We start from the raw sequence: 25,989 nt of genomic DNA on the forward strand, positions 1-25,989 counted from the left end.
ATGAAAATATGAATCTTATGAAATTGACGGGACACCTTGCATGAGCAAGACTTAGTCATCTAAATAATAGCTTGCAAGATCAGGTCCCTATGTGAAAAAAAAAATGCTCATGGAGTCTTTGTTATGCTCTCAGTTTCCATTCAGCGAGACTTTATTGGCATGATGAACTTTATTAGAGTAGTCTACTATGAAGTTTGGATCCAGGATTTAGGGATATACAGCTGTAGGGCACTGAATCGGGCCCCATACAAAAAATATACATGCACACATGCATCTTTATGTATTAAAGGAAATGTTCAGTTTGGAAAATAAAAATAAAGAGCCCATCTCTTCAAGTCCTGATTCAATTGTTATTCAGTCCTGACGTGGCAAGTTGCAGTTGATGTCAATAGAGATTTTGCCTCAATGAGGACAGAGTGATAACTGGGGTCTTTGAGCTGCTGCCCTGTGGTGAATGATGGTGGTGCGTGGGGAAACAGGAAGAGTGCAAAGAGCTCCACCCTTTTGCGGTGCTGTTCAGCAACAGGGGGTATCTGTAGCCCTGGCACTCCCCAGCATGCACATACCGTTTCCTCTATGTCCTCTTGTACATAAAACCCTCTAAAGAGACAGGGAGAGAGGTAGGGCCAGGGACCTATTCCTGCCCCATCCCCTAGCAATGGCCATCAAAGCTGGCCGTTTTGATAGGAGACTGTGTTTAATGAATGAGGGGTGTAGCAGTGGACAATCTCTCTGGGATCCAGACAGCTCAAAGAGGAATTGCACCTGGGCTGGCGCATCCTAAACATGGAATTGTGCCTGTCATAAACAGATAGTTAAGGGTTAAAGTCTGTTTTACCGTAAAGGGTTAACATGCAGTACCTGGTAACCACCTGACCAAAGGACCAATCAGAGATGAGATAATTTCAAATCTCTGTGGAGGGAAGCCTTTGTCTGTGTTCTTGGTGAGAACTCTTTTTGAATCTAAGAGAGACAGTCATGTCTCCAAGTTCTCCTGGAGAAGTTTCTACTAATTAATAGTGAGTATTAATTAGAAAGGCGAATTAGTCTTATGATTTGTTTTCTATATTTGCAATTGGGTGTTTGCTAAAGGAATTCTCTATTCCTGTTTGCTGTTACCTTGCTTTCACTGAGAAAGAAAGGGGGAGGGGGGAATTCTCTCCAGAGATTGATAAGGTTATTCCCTATGAGTGTCCAGCTTGGGCTCATAGAGATTCTGTATTTTCTTTTTGTTCTCTTAATAAATTCTTTTCTTTTCTTTGGACTTGGTTAATTCCTTCTTCTGTGGAAATTCAGGGGAAGGGGAGGAGGGAAGAGACAGTCCTCCTGGGTTTGATTCAGGCAGTTGAATCAGAAATCTCCCCCAGAGTGGCTAGGGGAGAGGGAGGGGGAAGGTTCCTCCTCTGTGAATTGATCTGTGTTCCCAAGGGGGGAACAGGGGTGTCCCGGCCCACGGAATTGACCGGGTGGTGGCAGCCGAAGGGGAGACCTACCCTAGGATTTTGGGGTGGGGGGAAGACATGCTGGTCCTCACTTTGAAACAGGCCAGTTTCAAGTGAGGGTTCAGACCAGGACATGGTGGCAGCGGAGTTTCGAACCCATTGTTACAAGGAGTTTTTTTCAGCTGGGCTACGCTGAAGGGGGCTATTCTCTTCTTCTAGAGCAGGAAAGCAACCTGAGAGAGGAAGAGGGAGTTTACAAGTATTCAGGTTCTAACTGGTATTGTTAGAAGAAATCTTCAGCCAGGTTGGCTGGAGGGAATTGAGTTTCCAGCAGGCTTTGTTGGAAGCAGTTTTTCTTTTGGGTTGCTTGGACAGGCAGCTTGAGGAAAGGGCAGTTTTCAGGGTTAGAAGCAGTTTCAGCAGTTTGGCTGGAGGGAATTAGTTTTTCTAACCAGGCTTTGTTATAGGAGACCCCATACGGAGAGGGTACTTAGCAATTTGCAAAAGACAGTGGCAAAACAGGTTTTTCCACCTTCTTGGAAGCCAGGAGGGGGAGATTTTTATTTTATTTTTTTTTTTTGGAAACAGATTTTCAGCTGGGTTTAGCTGGGCGAAGTAAGGTTTTCTAACAGACTTTGTTAGGAAAAGACTTTTTTTCTTCTTCTTTTCTTTTTTTTTCCCTTTTTTCTTGTAAGGTTTTTCTAACAGGCTTTGTTAGAAGGACCCCTACTGTGAGGTACTTAAAAATTGCTAAAGGCAAGTTACCAAACCAGATTTCTAGTTTCTTGTAAGCCAGCAACAAGCAAACACCATTTGCAAATCAAAAGCTTTTGTTTCTTTCTATTCAATCGCGAGTAGACAGGGTAGGAATTGGGAAGCAAGCAACCCAATTCCCTGACTGCAGAGGGGTGTGACCAGCACCAAAAAGCAACACCAGCAAGCCACACATACAATTCACTGACTGCAGAGGGGTGTGGCCAACACCAGAAGGCACTGTTCCCCATCCCAAGAAATTTCCCACCTACATGGCAGGTGAGAACACTGAGGCCTTCTTGAAAAAATTTTAAAAGGACCTGCCATGGGTACAGCATCCCTGAAGACCAGTACAAGGACTGGTCAGGAAAGTGGACTTTTGCTGTCTATAACAATTATTCCATCCCCATGCTACTGGGGGAAGACTTGGCCAACCATGTGCAGCTGGCCAAGAGGGGGGGAGTGGTCACCCGCAGCCAGGCCGAACAAGCAGGCACTCCCATCCCTGTTCCTGAGCCATCCACCAGGACCCTGTCTGTGTTACCAGAGACCCAGACAGAGGTGGTGGAACCGGATCTCATGCCAACAACTACAGCAGCCATAGTACATCCAGTCCCAGGACCGGAACTGGAAAAGCAACCAGCGGCAGAACCAGCGCCAGCACTGACGCCAGCGCTTGCAACTCCACCGCCAGGGGGCACCAACGGGCCTAAACTGGCAGAAGCAGCAGACAACTCTACCCAAGAGGCTCAGCCAGAGCCTGAAATATCACCTTGTGCACCAGCGGAGAGCGGTCCACAGTCAATGGAAACAACCTCATCACCTACATCGCTCCCAGAGGAACTGGTGTCTCCCGCCTCAAGGGAACAGTTCCAGACTGAGCAGGAAGCCGATGACAGCCTTAAGACAGCTTGGGCGGCGGCACGCAGCAACCCACCGCCTCTCAGCTCTTCTAATCAATCCCAGTTTGTTGTAAAACAAGGACTTTTATATAAGGACATTCTTTCTGGTGGACACCAGGAAGGCTGGCATCCTCAAAGACAGTTGGTAGTTCCAACTAAGTACTGGGACAAGCTCTTAAGCTTGGGCCCTGACATCCCAGTGGGCATTCTGGGGTCAACAAAGCAAAAACAGGTTAAAAACATTCCTTCCACTGGGAGGGAATGGGCAAGGACGTTGCCAAGTATGTCCGGTCAAATGCATACAAAGTGTTGTTCAATGTCACATACCTTGTTGTTTACATACTTAGTAGTATATGTAATAGTGCATGTGTTTTGTAAATCTGTTTATTTTAAAGTTCTAGAAGGAAATCACCACCAGTAGTTCCCACTGTTGGCGATTTGGGGGGCGTGTCATAAACAGATAGTTAAGGGTTAAAGTCTGTTTTACCTGTAAAGGGTTAACATGCAGTACCTGGTAACCACCTGACCAAAGGACCAATCAGAGATGAGATAATTTCAAATCTCTGTGGAGGGAAGCCTTTGTCTGTGTTCTTGGTGAGAACTCTTTTTGAATCTAAGAGAGACAGTCATGTCTCCAAGTTCTCCTGGAGAAGTTTCTACTAATTAATAGTGAGTATTAATTAGAAAGGCGAATTAGTCTTATGATTTGTTTTCTATATTTGCAATTGGATGTTTGCTAAAGGAATTTTTTATTCCTGTTTGCTGTTACCTTGCTTTCACTGAGAAAGAAAGGGGGAGGGGGGGATTCTCTCCAGAGATTGATAAGGTTATTCCCTATGAGTGTCCAGCTTGGGCTCATAGAGATTCTGTATTTTCTTTTTGTTCTCTTAATAAATTCTTTTCTTTTCTTTGGACTTGGTTAATTCCTTCTTCTGTGGAAATTCAGGGGAAGGGGAGGAGGGAAGAGACAGTCCTCCTGGGTTTGATTCAGGCAGTTGAATCAGAAATCTCCCCAGAGTGGCTAGGGGAGAGGGAGGGGGAAGGTTCCTCCTCTGTGAATTGATCTGTGTTCCCAAGGGGGGAACAGGGGTGTCCCGGCCCACGGAATTGACTGGGTGGTGGCAGCCGAAGGGGAGACCTACCCTAGGATTTTGGGGTGGGGGGAAGACATGCTGGTCCTCACTTTGAAACCGGCCAGTTTCAAGTGAGGGTTCAGACCAGGACAGTGCCTTCAAGGCACAACAGAGCCCTGAGCAAGGACTTTAGGACAGGAGCCCATAACACTTCACGCTGGTACCTAGAGCTTTTCATTCTCAGAGCTTGGAACCTGACCACAGCTTCATTGGAACAGTGAAACTCGATTGTCAGCTTGACAGACTTTGACCAAGCTGATGCTTGTTCTTAGAAGAAAGTGGAAAGAGATGAAAGAGAAACGTGGCTCATGTTGGCTTAACTGAGTACGAAGGACTGCAAGCAGATTGATGGTGCTGTCAAGAGAATGCTAATGCCACATTTCATTGGAATGGTCACGGAGCTCAGTTATCCATCCAGCTGAAAAACACATTAGCAAACAAACCAGTTTAATAGGGATTTCCTCTAATGATGTACAGCACTTGTTAAAAGCCAAAAGAGGGGGGAAATGGAAAATACCCATTTTGGGGGCCATGCTGATAAACTCATACAGTACATTTAAATACAAAGCACTGGTCTGAATAACTTGCTACTCTGCTGTTCTCAGGAGGACTAGCGAGAAATAATTTGGGATGCTGAAGGAAAGATACAAGTGGCTTGTTTTAAATAATTTTCCTTTTTGATATTGCAGGTCATAGATCAAAAGGATATATATGCGCAGCACACCGTCTCCAAAGAGAGACACGGGTTTCACACACTTCCCGGTAATAATTTTCCATACATTTCATTAATGAACACACAGACAACAATGACCTTTCAGAGATTTAGAGCCTTGTCTGAAAAGAGAACCCATACAGAGCCCAAAGGTGGTTGATGTCGTTGTTAGGGAGCTACCAGGAGTGCCATTAAAAACAGTCCAGCATTTAATGTTGTAGTTTAATTTCCTATAGTATTTGTGATGTTCCCCATTTGAAGCAGAGGGAATTCTAGTACTATGGCACAGTGAAATACTGTGGTACTGAATGGACTAGATCTCAGCTGGTATAAATTGGTATAGCTGCTTAGAGAGAATGTAGATTAATAGCCAACCCTTGCGGCCAGAGCTGTATGGAAATCAGTGGTCTCTTTGAATTATCTTTGAAAATCAGACCCACAGTTGGTTTTTTTTTGTTCAACGTGTCTAAAAATCAGGCATTGTATCATTGTTAATATGGTGCCAAAAGTATGAATGGTGCTTTACATGCTGTGTCAAATAAATAGCATCCTTCTCCCAATAAGCATACAAACCAAGGACCAAATTTTCAAAAGAGCTCAGCACTCAAAATTGGGGCCAGATTTTCAAGAGCCCAGCTTCTAAACTTGCATCACAGTATTTGGCCAGACTTCCAGGAGAACAGTGGCTGTGTGGTGGGTGCTGAGCAGGTTTGAAAATCTGGCTCTTATTTAGGTGCCTAAAAGGGAGCTGAACTCTTGACAATCCGGGGCCCAGATAGGGTACATTAGAGTGAGGAAGTGAGGGCAGCCCCAAGGGATTGTTCCTGTGCAGCCCAAGTGTGGAGTGCTGTGCATGTAAACACCAGGGAAATGATCAGGAGCTGAGACTTATAATTGCAAAACCTAATTTTGTTTCTTTATATGATTTAGAACCCAATTTCCAGACTTATCCCTCTCAGTTACTTCCACATGTGGGCAGCTAGATTTGCACTTAGTTGCCTGAAGCGGCTCTTAGGGTACCTCAGTGTTGATGAGGGTTCTCAGGTGTACAATCTGGGCCTCTAACATAGATGTGCCCATGTTTGAAAAGCAGCCTCTGATAAAAGGATTATTGACAGAGGCCTGCTGAGACACCATCATAGTCTCTGAATCCCGCACTGTGATGCTGGGTGTGGTTCTGGAGCACAGAGCATAGGACAAGTCCTATTTTGCCACTGGAAAGAGAGAAAAGCATTGGAGTCAATGTCTCCATGAACACAGGGCAGGGCTCATTTGCACTGTCCTTCTGTACGCAGCTCCCCTTTTGTTCTGGAACAATCACAAAAAACATTAGACCAGGCAAAAGGTAAACATGACTCTTGCTCATCCCCTCATGCAAAACCCCTGATTCAGCAAAAGGATTCCGTACACTGTCCTCGTACAAACAACCCCAAGCCCAAAAAACCCAGCCACCAAATGCTTTGAACTCAAGCCTCTAAAACTGCAAAGTCTTTGTTTTGTGGTCGCTTTATAGTGTTCTAATCCACTGACAAAAGCTGGACGCCACTCTCTCTCTTTCATACTGGCCACACACAATTGCAGCTCATGGAAAGAAAGAAAACAGTCCCTCAAACCGCTGACAGCCTCTGGAAAGGCAGAGAGGAATGAGGCGGGGCTATTTGATTTTATTTAATTTGCTGCTGGTGGCTGGCATTTAGTGCCACACACTGCCGTGGAGAGAAGTCATTGGCATTTGAGGATGGGGGGCCTAGTTTCTATTTCTCCCCCCTAAATCCCCCAAACACATTTCTGATCCAAACTGGAGAGACAGCGACACGCAGAAGAGGGGATCTTGGGCCTGCATAGCCTCCCCCAAGCCATGTATAGAAGTAGCTACCTGCGAGAGGTGCGCAAGGAGAAGTATGAGCGATCTGATGCCTATGATGAGCTCCGGGGCACCTCAGACTTCAGCAGCCTGGCCCAAGCCCAGGGCCTGGAGAACCTGCAGGAGCTCAACGAGAGGTTTGCCAACTACATCAACCGGGCCCGGATGCTGGAGCAGCGCAACACTATCTTCCGTAAACAGCTGGAGACCTTCCAGCGCGTGGATGTGCTGGCTGGCTTGGAGGAGGCCTTTGCTGAGCAGATTGAGCTGAACCGCCTGCGCATCCGTGAGCTGTCTGCCGACCGGGCCAAACTGGAGCGTGAGGACAAGGATTCACAGCGCATGCTCGATGAATACCGTAACAAGTAAGCCAGCCAGAGTCAAGGGTGCTGCCCAGCTCCTCACTCTGGGTGTCTATTACCCTTACATGTTACCACTTTCTAGGGGTGTTTATCACTGTTAGGGGGAACATACCATCTTTCATCTGTAGAAGCCTTTTGCTCTCAAACAACAATTTCGCCTTGGTCTGGCTCTAGAAAGCTCTCTAGTTAGATGCATTTCTTCAGGGAAGGGGGGCGAGTCCCATTTCTTGTTTCAAACCTCCACAGCCCCTCCTTTCAAATTGTGTTATTTGCTTGCTATCCCATACTAGGAGAAGGGCTGGCTGACAGCAGCATCCTCTAATTGCCTAATGAGTCCAAAAGCCATAAGACATAGCCCATGGGGCCAGGATCTGTCCTGGATGTTGGTGCATGGCTGCTATATTGACCTCAGTGTGCCCAAGAGCAGGGGCATGCTCAAGGGGGAGGGGGCAAGCTGGGGCATGGGCCTTCCCAGTACTCGTCAGGGCACAGAACTTCTCTGGCCCCGGGAACACGGAGGCAGGGAAGAGCAAGCTCCTGCCGAGGTGCAGGGAAAAGCAAACTCCTCCCGGGAGTGGGGTGAGGGAGGGGAGGGTTGCGTGAGTTCCAGCTGGGGCTGGGGCAAGGAAGCATGAGCTTCTGTCAGGACCGGGGCAGGATGGGGGAGGAAAGAGCGAGCTCAGGCCGGGGAATGTGGGGAGGGAAGAGTGAGCTTTTGCCAGGGTGGTGGGGGCACTGAGCTCCTTCCAGAGTGAGGAGTGGGGAGAGTGAGCTCCTAGGGGGGCACAGAATATGCCCCTCCAAAAAGAAGAAGAAAAGTGATGAACGTGACTAGGAGCACTGGGGAACCCCTAGGCTGCATTTCATGAGAGTACTGCTCTGTGGGCACCAGTTACTCCTCCTGCCTATTAGCAGTAGCATGGTCTTTGCAGGGAATGCATAGGTAAGCACCCTGTTAGCTTTACGAGCATCATGCTTATGCCTGCAAGAAGCACAGTAAAAAAGGCACAACCCAGTTGGGAGGCTGAGGGACAAAGGTGACTTTTGTCTGATGTATTTTCATGTCTCTCTAGCACAAAGCCAGTTTGCTGGTTATTCTTAGATGGTTTAAATCTATTTGAAAACTCATTCATGAGCTCTGTGCGAAGACTTAGATTGTGAAGAATAATAATTATTAATGATTTTGGCCATGGCCCAGTCATGCAGCCAATAATGCAAATTTACTCCTATACTAAGGCTATATTTACTATGTAAACCCTCAAAAGGGGGGTATATGGTGCCTAGTCCTTTGATCTTCTGCATAGCAGTAAATTTTACCTATTAAGGCATTACATCTGTGTGAGATGGTTGTCCTCAAAGGCAGATAGCACCTTGAATGGACATAAGGCTTCTTCTGTATGGGATGGTTAGGCAAGAACATCTCTTAACTCAGGCACTAAGATCCGGTCAGTTAGGAGCTGTAGAAGCAGAGTCCTAGACCCAGCTCTGCAGATGTGCTTATTAAGGAGAGATGGTGGCCTCTCATAGCTAAGATTACAGTTACTCTACAGGACAATTGATGAGACTGATTTTGATCTCATATACAGGAGAAGAAAGAGAAAAGCAAATCCTTGTACTTTCAAATGTTTAGGGTTAAGTCAAAAATAGGGATAATGTTATTGACCCCTCTGTAAAGTGCTTTGAGATCTCCTGATGAAAGGCACTAAAGACGAGCCAGGTACCATTGTTATTATTACTAAAAAAAAATGAAGTAAATCAAGAACTTTTTGAAACTTAAATAATGTTAAATGTCTCCTTTTTTATTCCTTCCCCCCCCAAGTGCCTAATGCTTCTTCCTACCCTGTCTCCTAGTTTTTGAATACATCGGGAGGTAGATTGAATCTATTCTTAGCTATTAGTGATATGAAAGAATTACTATGAAAAGTATGTTTGCTTTATTATACATACAGTAGCTTGTATTTTATAATATTTAAACATATATGTTAATTGTATCTTCAGATTCATATAGTTCTTCTCCCTTAGTACGGTCTATGGGGGTCTTGGACTGTCTGGGCTTGGTTCTGCTTGGTTCCTATTCACATTGAATAGCACTTACTCTCAGGAGTAGTCTTGTTGAGATCACTAGAAATACTCACATAAGTACATGCTGCCCATTGTAAGGAATGCGGCAGTGCACCCTCCTTTTTGCGTCTCTCTTTCTGGGGTAGAGATCCTTGAGTAACTACACCGATTGCTTTTGTCCTTCTGCCTTGGATCCTCTGGATTTAGCTTCTACCTGCATGTTGTGAGTGCTCACCATGACCCGCTAGAGAACTACAATCCAATGCTCCAGCAGAAAATACCAGAGCCCAGGAAAGAAAAAAATAGCAGATTAAGGACATGATAGGCACTAATTCCTTCTGGAAAACTGGGAAAGAATTTAAGACAAATAAGCAAACAGATATCCCAACAATATAGATTTGCAAAAATCAAGGCATAGTACTTCTGGGATTTATATAAAGGAATTCAACCTGGATAGTTGACACAAGAACAAAACAGCATCACTAGAGAAAAACAGTTGCACCTGAAGACGTCATTAGAAACTATCATCCCTCCTGGTCCCCCCTTAACAATACAGGAACAAGAAGAATCCTTTCAGAAACTCATACCGACTCAGACTTGGTTGCATTACAGGAAAAAGTGCTGTATTCCATTTACACTCTAAATCACTCCTCAAGATCAACATCTTTAACTTCCTGATCCTCAGAGCAAATAAATCTGCCCAAAGGCACAAAATACTCCAGACATTAATCCGATATCTAGAATACCAGTATACAGGTTATTGGGAAGAACCAATAAAAAAAAAGCAGCAAGCAAGATTGCTACAGAACTATCAGGCCATCAGACTAGCTCACTACAGTGAAATGTACAAAATGGAAACAGACTCTCCTTGAATACAGAATGTGACCATAAACTAGAGATCAAAATAGGGAGGCACAAAGCAGTCCAAACCCAGAGAGGAGTGACTGTGCAACGATTGTGACAGAGAGTGACAACAAAAGAATGGTCACACTGGGTCAGACCAATGGTCCATCTAGCCCAGTATCCCGTCTTCCAGCAGTGGTCAGTGCCAGGAGCTTCAGAGGGAAGGAACAGTACAGGGCAATGATCAAGTGATCTATCCCCTGCCATCCAGTCCCAGCTTCTGGCAGGCAGAGGTTTAGGGACACCCCGGAGCATGGAGTTGTTTCCCTGACCATCTTGGCTAATAGCCATGGATTGACTTATCCTCCATGAATTTATCTATTTTTTTTAATCCAATTATACTGTTGGCCTTCACAACATCCCCTGGGAATGAATCCCACAGGTTGACTGTGCACTGTGTGAAGAAGTTGTATGTTGTATTGAGAAGTACTTCCTTATGTTAGTTTTAAACCTTCTGCCTATTAATTTCATTGTGCTATGTGAAGGGGTAAATAACACTTGCGTATTCACTTTCTCCATACCATTCAGAATTGTAAAGGCCTCTATCATATCCCTATTGGTTGTCTCTTTTATAAGATGAACAGTCTCAGTCTTTTTAATCTCTCCTTATAAGGAAGCTGTTCCATGCCCCTAAACATTTTTGTTACCCTTCTCTGAGCCTTTTCCAATTCTAATATATATATTTTTAAAGATGGAGTGACCAAAGCTGCATGTAGTATTCAAGGTGCTGTCGTACCATGAATTTATATAGTAGAACCATCATATTTCCTGTCTTACTATCTATCCCTTTCCTAATGGTTCCTAACATTATGTTAGCTTTTTTCACTTTTGCTGCACATTGAGTGAATATGACAGAGAGGTACTCTGCTTCAATGTGCAAAGTATGAAGGTGTATGAGGAAGATATTTCCTAAACTGGCAGGAATCACGAAAAATCTCTAATAAAAAAGCAATAAAGAAAATCGGTCCTTAACCCTGGGAGAAAGGAGGGAAATGATAGAGATGGCATCATGCTCATGTAGCCCCCTGGAATGGACACTGCTGACAAATGGGAGCATGGAGCTAGCCTGAGTGAATTGTACCTACCTCTGACAGATATTTAAGGGGTCTGTCTGGTTGTGGTTTGTTTTTTACTCTTGTATAGCTTTTCACGCCAATGGAGTCTCACTTTGCTGAATTGTGTCCTGTCTTAGCTGCTCTATGTTTGGTTTCTACTGGCTGGACTGTCCAATCACTGATGTTTTTCTACCACACCCACTAATGGTACCCACAACTTAAACATGTTTTATGTCACTTTTTTGCAGTATAGAATACTTACTTCTTTCTGTGACCAAAAAGAAAAAATAATTGCTACAACTGGCACATTTGATTACCTGTTTTCAAATATACCACCTCCCCACCACTCCCTCGCCTCTTACAAATACAAAGATTTTAGCATCCTGGCACTCAAACACACACACACACACACACACACACACACACACACACACACACACACACACACACACAATTTATCCTATTGACTTGCAGTGGTTTTCAACCTTTTTTGATTTCTGGACCCCTAAAAAATTTTGAATAGAAGTGAAGACCCCTTTGGAAATCTTAGACATAGTCTGTGGACCACATGTTCTATGGACCACAGGTTAAAAAACACTGTTCTATGGTAACCACAACCTTTCGCAGACCCCTTAGACAAAGTCTACGGACCTTCAGAGGTCTGCGGCCTCAGGTTGAAAAACCACTGAGCTAGATCACACGTCCTTCTGCAGTTACATTTTAAATGCACTAGGGCTGCTACACTATTTGCAGAATTAAATCCTCATGAACCACTTGAAAACAGATCTTACATTCAAATTTATTTTTTGCTTATCTTTAATGGGATTCACATCTCTTTATATTAGCATGACTAATTCAGACTCTATGTATCAATGAATAATTTCTCTAGAACTCACTTAAGTATTCCTGCGGACTGCCTACCACAGCTTGCAATACCATGTTGCTAATTATGTTAATTGTATTAAGTATAATTATCATAGCAGTATTATATTATGCATGTGGGAAGGCTGAAAATACAGAGTATATTTCTCTCTCTCTCCATGGTATTCAGAAAGTTATTACAAACTAGATTATTTTAATGTCAATGTCTAAGCATAAGTAATTTTTAACTGAAAAAAAAATTAAAGGTTTACTCATTAAAACAGAGTGTTTCATTTAAAATATATCCAAAGATAGAACTCATGGGGTTTGTGCATAGTGTAACTTCCTAGGTATAAAGCTGGGCACTGGATTCCTCAATAATTCTTCATAACAATTTTTGTTATGATTAAATCTCATTGATATTTCTCCCAAACTGGACCCCTTTTGTGAAGCCAGGGTGACCGTGTAACCGGTAATCAGAGGTACGGGGCACACCTCTAGTAGCACAACAGCTGGAATGTGTTAGATAAGAAGTGCTCCATAGTCGGTAAGCATCTGCAAAGCCGCTTTCCAAACCCCATCTGCAGAAGCCATTGCTTTTGGTTTGCTTAGAGTGAGACGCAGCCAGGGCGTATGGCATTGCTTAATGCTCTACTGGAAGGTGTTCAGATTCTTTGGGGATGAGCTCAGTAAAATAACCTGAGTAGAATAGAATAGAACAGAAAAGTAGACATGTCCTAGCTCCAGTCTTCTTACTCCCCTGTTACCTATGACTTGTTTGATGTACATACATGGTGACTGGATCCATCAAATGCACCATGACCGGAGCATCAGACACTGGACAGCAGTGAGCCTTAGTAAGAGGTTGGAGGAGGTGGCTGTACATGTCTTCAAAATGTCATCCAGCTAAACAGTCCCAGACCATCCTGTACACATTCTGCTGCCCTCAACATCCACTGACCCATGGTAACCCTAACAGCCTCCCAATGCAAGAGAGCAAGGGGCTCACTGATTTTTTGGTAGTATGTGTCAGCTGGCCTGATCAATTCAGTGTACCCCAACTCACTAATTTCATAAGCTGTATCTAATGGTGTTATGTAAGATATCAACAGAAAGATAATGACATACTGATCATTAATATTAGTGTGTGGCATATGTATGGAGGACAACTTTCAAATTATAAACATATTAGAAATAATGTTATCAAAGTACGTCTGATAGGCAGGGCTAGACAAAGGAATGTAATTCTGCCACCTGGAAGATATTTCCAAGGTACATTAAGAGACCATGGGCACACAAATTCCATAGACAGTCAGCAGGACCGTCAAGACAGCAGGGGGAGGAGATTGCAGGAAACAGATACATTTGCATTTAGCAAACTCTAGAGCGGGAAGAAGCCAGCATGAAACTCCCTAGACCAAGAGACTCTGTCGCTTTTCTCATAGCTTGAATGAATGTTACTTTGATGGGGGGAACCTTCAGAAGAATCCATTTAAAGATTCACTGGACTACAAAGGAACTAACAGAGAACCCCAAGTTATATTTCACCTATGAAGACAAAGGAACTGAGCACTTTGGACTTTGTGGGAGACCCTTGACTTGAGGGGTTGGTCAGCCATCTTGCTGGAAGGTAGATTGGTAAGAAAACTATCATGAACAAAGGCTGTAGCTTGTTTTGCTAAGTCTTTGCATTTTTTTCTTTTGTTTGCTAACTTTGTCCTTTATACGTGAACTCATTTATAATTCTATCTCCTTTTGTTAATAAACTTGTTTTACTTTTAATCTAAACGAGGCAGTGCTTTGTTTGATTTAAAGTGAATGCTAACTCTGGTTAATGTGGCAAACTGTTGGGTATTGTGTCTTTAAAGGAACAAATGAACCTTAGTATCTGTCTGAATGGTCCAGGAGAGAGCTGGACATTGCAGATCACATGGTTTGGGGAAAATCCGGGACTGCGGGGTGATGGGTCATTTTGCCAGGTGTAATCAAGGCTGCTGGAATCCAGAGAGGGACAGTGTGTAACAAGCAGGCTGCTGGAATCAGAATTGCTGAGTCAGAGCTGCTTAAAGACATTCAAGTGCATGGTTGTATGCTGGCTGGAAGCATCCAGACAGAGCCACAACAGCAAAGCATTCTAAGGCAATCAAGTTACAGGAGAGGCAGTAACACCATCCCTCAGGGGGTCTATATTGCACCCCAAAACGTGACACCACCTAGAAGAGGGATGCCTTTGCACACAAGACACATAATTATGGCCCTACCAAATTTTCGGCCATGAAAAACACGTCACAGACCATGAAATCTGGCCTCCTCCCATGAAATCTGGTCTTTTGTGTGCTTTTACCCTATGCTATACAGATATCACAGGGGAGATCAGCATTTCTCAAACTGGGGGTCCTGACCCAAAAGGGAGTTGCAGGGGGTTGCAAGGTTATTTTAGGGGGGTTACAGTATTGCCACCCTTACTTACGCATTGCCTTCAGAGCTGGGTGGCTGGAAAGTGATGGCTTTTGGCCATAGGGTGACCAGATGCTAAGTGGAAAATATCGGGACCACCGCAGGAAGGGTGCCTTTTTAAGTGTTACATTCACCCATCCGGGTCTTCGGCAGCAATTCTGTGGAGGGTCCTTCAGTTGCTGACGGTTTTCGGTGGCATTTCAGGCGGGTAATAAATCTTGCTGCCAAAGACAGAAGCACCTGACACCGAAGATCGTCAGCGACTGAAGGACCCTCTACCAAATTGCCCCCGAAGACCTGGACATGTGAGTGTAAAGGAAAAAAAATGCCCAAAACAACATATCAGGACAAATGGCGTCCCAACTATACTTCAGTTGGGACACAGGACAAACTCCTCAATATCGGGACAGTCCAGATTTTATTGGGACGTCTGGTCACCCTAGTTGGCCAGGTACCCAGTTCTGAAGGCAGCGCCCCACTAGCAGCAGCACAGAAGTAAGGGTGGCAATACCGTACCATACCACCCTTCCTTCTGCGCTGCTGCCTTCAGAGCTAGGTGGCCAGAGAGTGGAGGCTGCTGACTGAAGGCCCAGCTCTGCAGGCAGTAGCACTGAAGTAAGGGTGGCAGTACCATACCATGTCATCCTTACTTCTGTGCTGCTGCTGGCGGCGGCCTCTGCCTCTCCCAACCAGCAGCCACTGCTCTCCAGCTGCCCAGCTCTGAAGGCAGAACCACTGCCAGCAGCAGCGCAGAAGGAAGGGTAGCAGTACCACAACCCCGCCCCTACAATAATCTTGTGACCTCCCCCCCCAACTCCTTTTTGGGTCAGGATCCCTACGATTACAATACTGTGAAATTTCAGATTTAAATAGCTGAAATGATGAAATTTACTATTTTTAAAATCCTATGACCGGGAAATTGACCCAAGTGGACCATGAATTTGGTAGGACCCTACACCTAGTGGAAGGGCACACCCGGGCCCTAGTGGACTGCACTACCAAAAGGGGCAGCACAGCAGTGACACTACTTCATTGAGAGTGGTGTATAGTAAGAACTAAATATGGAAGATTTTGGGATTGGGCTCATTGTTCTTGTTAATACAAGTAGTAGTCAGTACCTCAGAGATAAGCAGTATAAGCTATGTCATGTATATTCTTAGTCTGCCAATTACAGGTACTGCAAGACGAAATGCAGGTATTTTAGGCTTGTGCATCATCCTGGTAGGACTTGCATTCCATAGTTTGTCTTTTCTTTGGCAGAGGTATCTATTGGGAAGAAGGACTTACCAGCCAAAGCATTGCTGTTTCTATTGAGAAAAGGTTAGTGAAAATACGTCTCCTTCATTGTGCCATAAGGAGACAAGACATGGGGTCATCCTGACCTCCTGTACATGAGAGTTCCTCTGCTGCTCATCCTTTACTGAAAATGTTTTGTCTCCAGCTCTGGCAAGCTTCATCCCAGCTACCTTCCTCTTCCTTGCTGATTTTAATATTCTTGGAGTGAGTCAAGGGAGAGGCAGCTTTCAGGCATCTAGGCACGTTGAAGGCCAGGACCAGGACCATGAGTTGAATCCAGCACTGAGTGGCTGAATGCTGAGTAATGTGGTGATGTTTTCTTGTCTACTGTTCTGCTTAGGAGACAAGACGCTGCATTTTGAGCCACACTCAACTGTTGGAAGCCTCCCAGTATCAATGCCAGGGAGAGAACATGATTGTAGTCCAGCCTTGAATAACAAAGTTGTGTATCATTGTGGCTAGGTCTACATCTGTGAGGAATAGGTTCACTCTACTTATCCACCGGAGAAGGGAATAGATATTTCTAGCCACTGCTGAAGTCTGGCATTTCAGAAATGGAGACGAGTCCTGTTATAACTCCTAGACTGTACATGTCCCTCATATTCAGTAGGCAGATGCCATCAGCTAACGGGACTGCTCATGGATTCTGCTAAATAGCTGAACTCTGGGGTCGGTGGCAGAATTCGCATATTGGTAGCTCTCTGACAGCTGAAAGAGGAAAGCAATGCGGTGGTGGATCTTTTAAAGGTCTGCTCTAGCTTACTTGAATCAGGCAGCTTCTTCAAAGGACACCTCCTAGCTTTTCCCTACTCCTATGGCAACTAATACTCTATATGCAGCTACACAAGTGAAGCAGCAGCCCCTCCATTGCTGACTTCTTCTGCTTGCTGCTTGGCAGCAGACAAGGCATGAAGAACATTGTCCTGTCCACTGTCCAGCCCTGGATCCACACTGCCAGCTAAGGATCACATTTATATTAGGAATAAGGATCTTAGTACCTTTATCTGCTTCATGAGGGTCAAAAGATGACTTTGCAGACCTTGGCCTTCAGCTCATCAGTTTCAGCCCCTCACATACGTACCATATCAGCACAGGTACTCCAGTCAGTCTGTCCCCTGACTGGCTTGCCCTTTCACTGTTCAAGATTTTCAAAAGTGACTAGAGATTTTGAGTATCACAATTTCTGGGTGCCCAACTGGAGGCAACTTAAAGGGGCCTGTTTTCAGAAAGCACTGATTTCCCACCCTCTGAAAATCAGATCCCTTTAAGGTGGTCTCCAGTTGGGCACTAAAAATGGCATAGAAAATACTAGTCACTTTGAAAATCTTGGCTAGCATGTGGTTTGTTCACCTTTGGGGATAGTCAACTGGTCATTGCACTTCTTTAGCAGGTTCCCATGTATTTTTTTTATTGATGCACATTTTTGCATGATTGGGCTCCACGATAGAAGAAACAGCTCGAGAGAAAGAGAATAGAATAGAATTTTGTTTTCTATCACGCCTTTCTTATGGGAAATGTACTAATGAGCTTTATAAGGCAACAAATACCATAAGATCCTGGCAGTATAGTGAGTGTATAAAGCCAGTGCAGTAACCATGCATTTAAACATGTGATATCCATGTGTACGTGTGAAAGACTTTTTCAGAAGTCGCATAGATCTCTTAGTGTACAGAGAAGAGCAGAACAGAATGGGGATTGATTTAAATCTCTTCCAAGAGGTGGTCACGCTAACATCACAGTATAATGAGTGTAACACTTTATCCTCAGATGATACATGAACTCACAAGGGAGTGTGGAGTGGAGTAACGTATGTGTGTTATAACAGCCTTCTTATGCCATTAGCTTTTGGGCTAAAAGACAATGATGGAAATGGCTGCTAAATATATTTCAGTTAATGGGACTATATGGAAATTCAGGCAATGAGCCAGAATCAGATATCTCCCCTCCCTGAACTGTGGTGGGGTTGAGATCTGGATTCAGACTCTGTCAGTCTCATCTCTATTGAATTCTGTCAGTTAAATTACTGAGAGAGCAGCATTTTACCATGGCTGTATGATTTTCATGATGTGCTATGACTTTCATTCTTTCCCAGTTGCCAGAATATATCTATGCAAATTAATGAACTGTTTGTGGCCAACTGCACATTGAAGAGATTTACAAGGTCCAACAAAATTTGTTTTAGGTCAGCAATTTAATAAAGCTCCATAATGAATATGGTCTTAACTCAGAGGATGAATGGCTTTGCTGGTGCACTGGGAAACATTTGGACAGCTATTGTGATTTACTGACAAGCTCTGCTTTAGGAAGCTACAGAACAGCATTTTAGCAGAAGAAAGTCATGAATGTACGGAAGCGAGAGTGAAACTGTGCAGCCTTTTCATTTTTTTTTACCAGTTTGCTAGCAGTTCCCAATTCACCACTGGCACCGAATAATAGTGTTGTGTCCTGCACTTGCAACACTGTGCAGGGAGTAAAGAGGCTTATTTAGCCCCACCCCATCCCTTTGTAGACTGTCTGTGCTGTGTGGAAGTGGGGGGCTGCAGAGAGATGGCCCAGTTGCGGGATGCTAGCTTAGGACATGGGGCAACCCGCTTTCAACTCCCAGTTCCGCCACAAATTTCCTGTGTGACTTGGAGCGAGTCACTTGGGGCTAGACCCACAAAAGGTAGTTAAGCTCAGCAATGTGATACTTAACTTCAGGCACCCTGCCACCTCCTGGAATCCTCAGCCTCGAGTTCGGCACCCAGACACCCCCACTGAGATGCATGGGGAGAATTAGGAGCCTTAACAATGGGAGGCACAGAAGCCACCATGCTGAGCAGGAAGCTGCCTAAGTTAGACAGTGGTAAATGCCAAGGTGAGGAGTGTGACCTATGCCCCACCCCCACCCCCTGGGCTGGAGGGGGTGCCTGCCTCTGCTCAGGATTCATAGCTGTGAAACCTTTCCTGGAATTAGGTGCCTAAGCCAGATCAGTCCTTTCTCAAGAAACATTGAGAAGGAGGAGTCCCCTTATACTCAATAGCCCAGTGGTTAGTCCACTCATGCAAGATGTGGGAGATCAGGGTGCAAGTGCCCATGCTGTCTCATTGGGAGCAGAGTCTTCCTCCTGCCAGGTGAGTGCCCTAATCACAGAGCTGTAGGGTTTGCCGGGACTATCTCTCAATAGTCATTGGGTCAGAAAGACGGTGAGAATGACACTCTGGCCTAGTGGTTAGTGCACTCTCCTGGGAGACCCAAGTTCCTGTCTTTGCTCCAATGAATATTTAAGAATTTGATACAAAGTGGGACAGCTTCCACAGGAGTGAATGAATCTAGCGTTGAATGAAAGGAATTTCCCAGTGACTGGACAAGTGCCTTGGAAACCATGAATTCACCTGGAAGGACGTGATGATTTTGGGAGAGATTTGAAGGATTAAATTATTAGGACGAGAGAACATTCTTCTAACTCTTTGATGCTTTCCTCCTAGGTTAAGCCTCAGGCAGTATTCACTACCATAGCCTATGTTACACCTACTCTATAGATAAACAGAAGATTTCCATTCCCCGGGCTAACTAACCACATTTTAAAATGTTTAAAGTAGATGATGAAAAGATGGCAATTTTGTTTTCTGTACTTCTGTAGTGGAAATTACTTCAGGGAGCGAGGAATAAGCAGCCAGGCTGTGTCTATCTCACTCTTCAGCCACCAGCAACAGCCTGACTTTGATGAGCAATTTGTTCCATGTTTGATGATAAAATCTGGTTGCTCAGGATTGTAATATGTTTCTAATTGTTTTTTTAATTGCAGCATCTCATTTAATTACTTCTCTGGTTAAGCAGCTTATTTACAGTCTTGCTTTTCTTAAAGGAAAAGAGGAGACGACTCTGCAACAGGATTCTTCTGTGCCATCTCCAAAGAAAGAACTACAATCAATCAGTCACCCTTTAAGGGCGGTGGGGGTGGTTGTTTCTTTCCATGAGAAAAATCTCTTTAGGAGAGGATTCTTTGTACGTTACAGTACAAAGCTGACATTCTTAAAATATAACCTTTTATGCCATGTTTATCTTAATTCAGAGAGAAACAAAGCATAAACTACATCATTGTGTTATTTATTTATTTCCAATTTTTCTCTAATATAGGAAATTTCGCATATACATATGTGTGTGTTTCTGTACATATACATAGGAGTATATTATAATGGCATATAAAAGTTCATGTGTTTTCTAGTTTCAGCAGGCAATGTTAAATAATGTGCTCATTAAAATCTGCACTGGAGTTTATGAACAATATAAAATGGTGGGTAATATTAAAAAAGACCCAAACCCCAAGAAAATCAAAATGTATCCTCATTCTACACTTCTTACTCAGATGAAACTCCCATTGAAATCAACTGTGCACCACAAATTGCAACATTAGTTACCATGGGCACAACTAAAAATGTCTACATTTATCAGTGGTTACTGAACCATACCATATTATCCCAGATACACTGTCACAGTTATCTCCTCTAACAGCAGAATGAAATATTGTGATATCTCAGCTATCAAGTCTGGTAACTATTGGTAAATAGTGACTTTTAAATGGTGAGCACTGTTGTCTGATATAGTTTTATATAATGTAAATCACTGACATTTTGTTGGAAAAGATCTATCCTCAGACTTTCCTTGGAGAAGTCATGGCAAATGTCCATCCACTTCATTGTGCTTGTTGCTTGATGAAAAGACTAGCAGGACCTAATCAAAACAAGAATTACACTCACCATCTGAAGCCAAAGATCTATGCTTAAGTTATGAATAAACCTTGTGGGCCTGGTCAAGATTCATAGTCAACTTAAATGTGACACTTCTATACTGCAAGATACAGTATGTGAAAAGATAAGCCACTCGACTTCATCTTCTTTGTCCTATTTGCAGGTACAGAAATGAACGTGAATATCAGCAGATGCTAAAAGAGACCCTTGAACGCCTTAATAAGGTGAGCCTGTTACAGTAGAAGTGTGCTGTTTGCATCAGCTGCTTCCTTTCATTTCATTTACTAGACAAAATTGCTTTGACGTCTATTCAGTTTGGTTTGATTAATTTTTAAGCAGTTATTTTAGTTCTGATGGAATTTATTTTGGTAATATTATATAATATTACTTTTTCTCCCATAGTCACACGTATTGGTGCCCCCACAAATCATGAAAGAACAGTTCCCATCCTCTCTCCTATTTCTGGCCATAAGCTATTAGCTTGTGCAGGTAACTTTATTGTCAATAGCATTAAGAAATTGGAATCTAGGATAGTGCGAGGATTTGGGACCTTTCCTCATTCTCCAGTCCTGGGTGATTTCCTTTCATCCTGTAAAACTCTGAAGGGGAGCCCTTCGGCACAGATTTCCAAAGGTTGATTTCAATGTGAATTAGGCACCTAACCTGCTTAGGCCCTTATGAGAATGCCATTAGGTGACTATCTGCATCTTTAGGCACTTAAATACCTTTGAAAATCTGGCCCTTAGAGCCTGATCTTAAACATACTGCAGTCTGTGGGAACAGGTTTTGGATCAGGCCCTTAGAGAGAGACTTATCTGATCATTAACTGAACTTACTCTTTCCTTTGTTATCCTGCACGTCCCATGGAATATAAACTTTGTAACTGATCCAGTGACACAGGCCCCTTTAAGTTACAGTTATGTGCATTAGTAAGTGTTTAGCTGGATTCAGGCTATTAGGCATGATTCTGAGTTTACTGAAGTAAATGGGAGTTTTTCCTGAGAACAGAATTCAGGACCAGGTCGGTAGAACAGACGATGGCTGCACTGATTTACAGTTGGAAACGTTCATTGTCGGTAGGGTTCCTTAGTATCAAACCAGATATAGTACAAATCAATAAATAAGAGAAATGAAAGCCCAAGAGAACAGATTTTAAACTCATTTCCTCTACAAATGGGTGATTTGTCTTGTGTGTTTTCTCATGTAGTCCCTTATTTGCCTGGGATTTTTTAAGCCCTTGACAGGCCTTTATGGCAAGCTACACATCTTGTAAGGATCCTTCACTAAGAATTGCCCTGCAAAGCATTCCCACTGCATATCTCTTGCTGTTGTGTGCCTCTGTGGGAGAGGTCTACTGATATGATGATAACGATATAGAAAAGCAGAGCAAAGAAAGTTACATCTAAATATGAATATGTATCATTTTGGCTATAAGGCGAAGAGAAATAAAAATGATTGTTCTGGTTGCTGTAAACTGCCACTGTCTGCATGGTTGAAAGCACCATACCAATGAGCTCATTAATAAAAGAGCTCCGGGCCAGAGGCAAGCAAAGTGATCCTAGAAAAAGGGCCGTTTTCCCTAATCATTGTTTTGTTCTTTTTGCATTTATTGACCACTAATAGCTGAAAGCCAATGCTGTTACCTTGGTGTAATCTGCAAAGTCAGGTGTGTAAAAAAAAAACAACGAAAAATGGCTGAGAACTTAAAAATTGGATGATAACAGACCACAGATCCCAGTGATGATTGAACTGGTAATATTCTAAACAAAAATTGCTCTCAGCCATGCTTTAGCTATTTCCATCACTTCACACTGACTCAGCAACCCTTCTAGGGTTCAGAGTAACACACGGACAGAATGAGACTTCTGGAATGTTGTTATATAGATTAGCAGTTCTTCTTACTATGGAAGGGATCTCACTTAACAGAGATCCCATCTTTATGTGTACTGTCATGTTTTTTAAACATTCAGTTCAATGATCAAAGAAATCCCTTTAATCTGGTGTATTGTAATTATTGAGCTCCTGGTCAGAGAAAACTGCATGAGTCTCTCCACTCAGGGGTTTGTCAGTTCTTTGTCAGTCCTGTTATGACAGTCTGGGAGCTTATCTGGCTTTGAGGATTAAAACTGTATCCTATCCTGCAGGAAAAGGTCAAGTCCATTAAACAACACCAAGTTCCCGTTCACAAAAAAAAATAGATATTTCATTCCTCGATTTCTGCAGATTAAGAGGATTTTGAAGGGCCTGATCTCTGGTATACCTTGAATGCTGTTGTAATCAGAACCCTTGAGCAGAGGCTTACCTTTAAGGAGGTGAACAACTGATGGGAGCTTGATTTTGGTTTTGGAGTGCAAGTGGGTCAATACCTACAGAAAGCCATAACACCGTTCTCCATCTTGGCCTTGTACCAGTGTTGTCCTTTTTCCATGACAAAGAATAATACCTGGTCCTCAAACTGTGCTAGACAATCATGAGCCCAACATGTGGGACCCAAATGTAGGCAGAATGCTGAAGCTATTCTGTAAGTCATACCATTTAGCCAAATGGTAATAAAATGAACATAAGACTATTAAGGGAAAACACAGAAAATAGCAGATGAATATTAAAAAGAGCTAGTGCCAAGCTCCCTAATTCTTATCACAGAGATAACAAATGACTTTCATTTGTAGAGCAGTTTTTACAGTGCCGCAAAATATGTTAGTGGTGAACAGCATAATGACTTGAGCTGGGATTTATAAAGTACAGTACCATTCAAAATCAGTGGGAGTTGGGTGCCTAACCCTATTGCCATGGTGAAATCCTGGCTCCATTGAAGCCAACGGGAGTTTTCCCATTGATTGAGGTGGAGCCAGGATTTCACGCCTGGTATTTAACGGCAAAGGGCCAGAGTCAGCCCGACTCTTTTGCAGGTTCTCAGTGATGGGGAGGCCACAAGCAGCTTTGTTGCCACTTGTCTGATCCTGACGTGAGACCTGCAATATTCCAGTTCCTGCATTTAAGCAAGCACAGGGACTCCCAACTTACTCCCCTAGGAACAGGGAGATGATGGCCTATCGCTGCCCGTCTCCTAGAGCTGCCAGTGCATCCATCTGACTGCACAGTAGGCAGTAAAATGCATCCTAAACAGGGGGTATAGTAGAGTGCATGCAGCTCAGCACCTGCAGGAGCTCTAGTAGTGAGAGTGCTTCCCAGTGCTCCCTCTGGGACGGTGTGATTCTGCACCAAGTCCAGCTGTTGGACCAAGGGCAGCTCTAGGCATTTTGCTGCCCCAAGCATGGCAGGCAGGCTGCCTTTGGCGGCATGCCTGCAGAGGGTCCGCTGGTCCCACAGCTTCGGGAGGTCTGCCGAAGCCACAGGCCCAGCGGACCCTCCACAGGCAAGCTGCCAAAGGCAGCCTGCCTGCCGCCCTCGCGGCGACCAGCAGAGCGCCCCCAGTGGCTTGCCGCCCCAAGCACACGCTTGGTGTGCTGGTGCCTGGAGCCGCCGCCCCTGTGTTGGACTGTGCCTCTGAGGCACAACTGAGGCCTGAATTACTAGTGCTGTTTCTAAAGAGGTTAAAATGTAACATTTCCTGGCAACTTTGTTTCCTGGATTCTTCTGTCTTCAACTACTGTCCGACATTTAAACATTTCTTACTGGAAACAGCTAACAAGATATAATAGCACCTCCGTACCTCACAAGGGTGTTGTAAGGAGAAATACATTAAAGATTATAGAGCACTCAGATATTCCAGTAATGGGGGGCCAAACAGGGGCAACAGATAGGTGCAAAAATTCTGAAGTTTCTTGCTCTAGCCAGTTTCTTCCATATCCTTTATCCCTTAGAGAAGAAATAAGTGACTGTGTTTTCCCCATTCCCAGACTTGCCCCTGGAAACAGTAGACATGATTAGATGGGAACGTGCTCACAGGGGACATCATATGCAGTGCCATTTAGGCCATTCATACTAACTTGGTGGCGCTATGATGCAACTGTACTATACTCATAGTACTAGCTTCAACACTACTTAGACTCTATTGGAGAGGAGGGGAGGTTCTGCTGTCCAGCCTGAATTTATCTGTTCTATAAAGTATTCAAGATAATGTTTAAGCTGATCCTGAGTAGCCGTTTATCAAAAGACAGTCAATTAGCAGCCCTTTTTCCCCCATCGATTTTTCTTTCAATGCTGTGATCTAAAGCTATGTCTACACTGCAGAGTTTTGTCACCAAAAGTTAGGCTGTTGTAATTAAAGTGCTTTAATTAAACCACGGTTGCATGTCCACATTATGCTCCTTGTGTCGGCAGCGTGCATCTGCACTAGCAGCCCTTGCATGGACACAGAGAGCAATGCACTGTGGGTAGCTATCCCACTGTGCACCTGGCCACAGGGTGCCTTGGGAAGGGTTTGCAATGCCTCATGGAGCAGATACAGTGTCACATGATGCAGGTTTCTCAATCACATCATTCCATGGACATCCTAGTAGATTGCCAGCCGCTTTTCAACTGAAGTGGGTGGGGGAAGGGGAAGAGTGTGTAACAGGGAGTATGGGGGGGAGACAGAGACAGAGTGTGTGTTGGGGGAGAATGTGTGTGTCCACATGCTGTCTCCGTAAGTTCAGACAACCACCAGAAGCAACCAATCCTGACATCTGCCCCCACCTCCCTTTCTGGCTCAGCACAGCAGCCTCTCTCCCTCTCCCTCTCTCTCCCTCTCTCACAGGCACACACACATCTGTCCCTGCCTGCCTGCGTCTGTGTTCTAGTGTGGCAGAGAGCAGGAGCATTCCACATTAATGATTTGCTTTGTTGCCCAGAGTAGAGCGGCAGGCTCAGCTATCAGAACAGAGCTTTGAAAGGGGAGGGGTGCATGCCCGCAGGGCTGCTGAGTTCAAAACAGTGAGCAGAACGGTCATGGCAGGCATCATGGGATACTGGGGGAGGCCAGTTCTGGCGATATAATGAACAGCAGTGTCTATACTGACACTTTGTCTTTTTAACTTTGCTGCAAAAAAGCTCTATGCCTCTCGTCAAGGTGGTTTTATTTTGTCATTGAAATGGAAGAGTTTTGTCACCAAAAGTGGCATTGCTACGTGTACACGCCACTGTTTTGTCACCAAAAGCTGCCTTTTAGCAACAAAACTCTGCAGTGTAGACAAGAGCTAAGGAAATTAAACATCTACCCAGAACATAACTCTGTCAGACTGATCCACTGTTTATGTGTGCCCCTGAAATCTTAAACTCTGCTCTAATCATATGCAAGTGGATTGCATACATTCATAATGTTTAAGGCCAGAAGGGACTATTATATCATCTGCTTTGGTCTCCTGTATGTCACAGGCCATTAAATCTCACCCAGTTACCCCTTTATTGAGCCCAATAACTTGTGTTTGGCTAAAGCACATCTTCCAGACAGGCATCCAGTCTTGATCTGAAGACATCAAGAGATAGATAATTCAGCCCTTCCCTTGGTTGTTGGTT

At 44.1% G+C, this 25,989-nt stretch overlaps 1 protein-coding gene across 5 annotated transcripts in view; it reads left to right on the plus strand.

Annotated features, from left to right (window-relative positions):
- Positions 1-25,989, plus strand: part of BFSP1 (beaded filament structural protein 1) — a 74,430-nt gene that overhangs the window by 20,878 nt on the left and 27,563 nt on the right. For 2 of the 5 annotated variants that reach the window (XM_039531403.1, XM_039531405.1), the window contains exon 2: positions 20,696-20,756. In XM_039531403.1, coding sequence (XP_039387337.1) covers positions 20,696-20,756 — 61 coding nt within the window. Of the gene's footprint in view, positions 1-6,800; positions 7,172-15,789; positions 15,826-20,018; positions 20,079-20,695; positions 20,757-25,989 lie in introns of those variants that run through there. The other 3 variants (XM_039531400.1, XM_039531401.1, XM_039531402.1) reach the window with 3 other exon arrangements.

This window comes from Mauremys reevesii, linkage group 3 (genome assembly GCF_016161935.1).
Source record: "Mauremys reevesii isolate NIE-2019 linkage group 3, ASM1616193v1, whole genome shotgun sequence".
Classification (NCBI taxonomy): domain Eukaryota; kingdom Metazoa; phylum Chordata; order Testudines; family Geoemydidae; genus Mauremys; species Mauremys reevesii.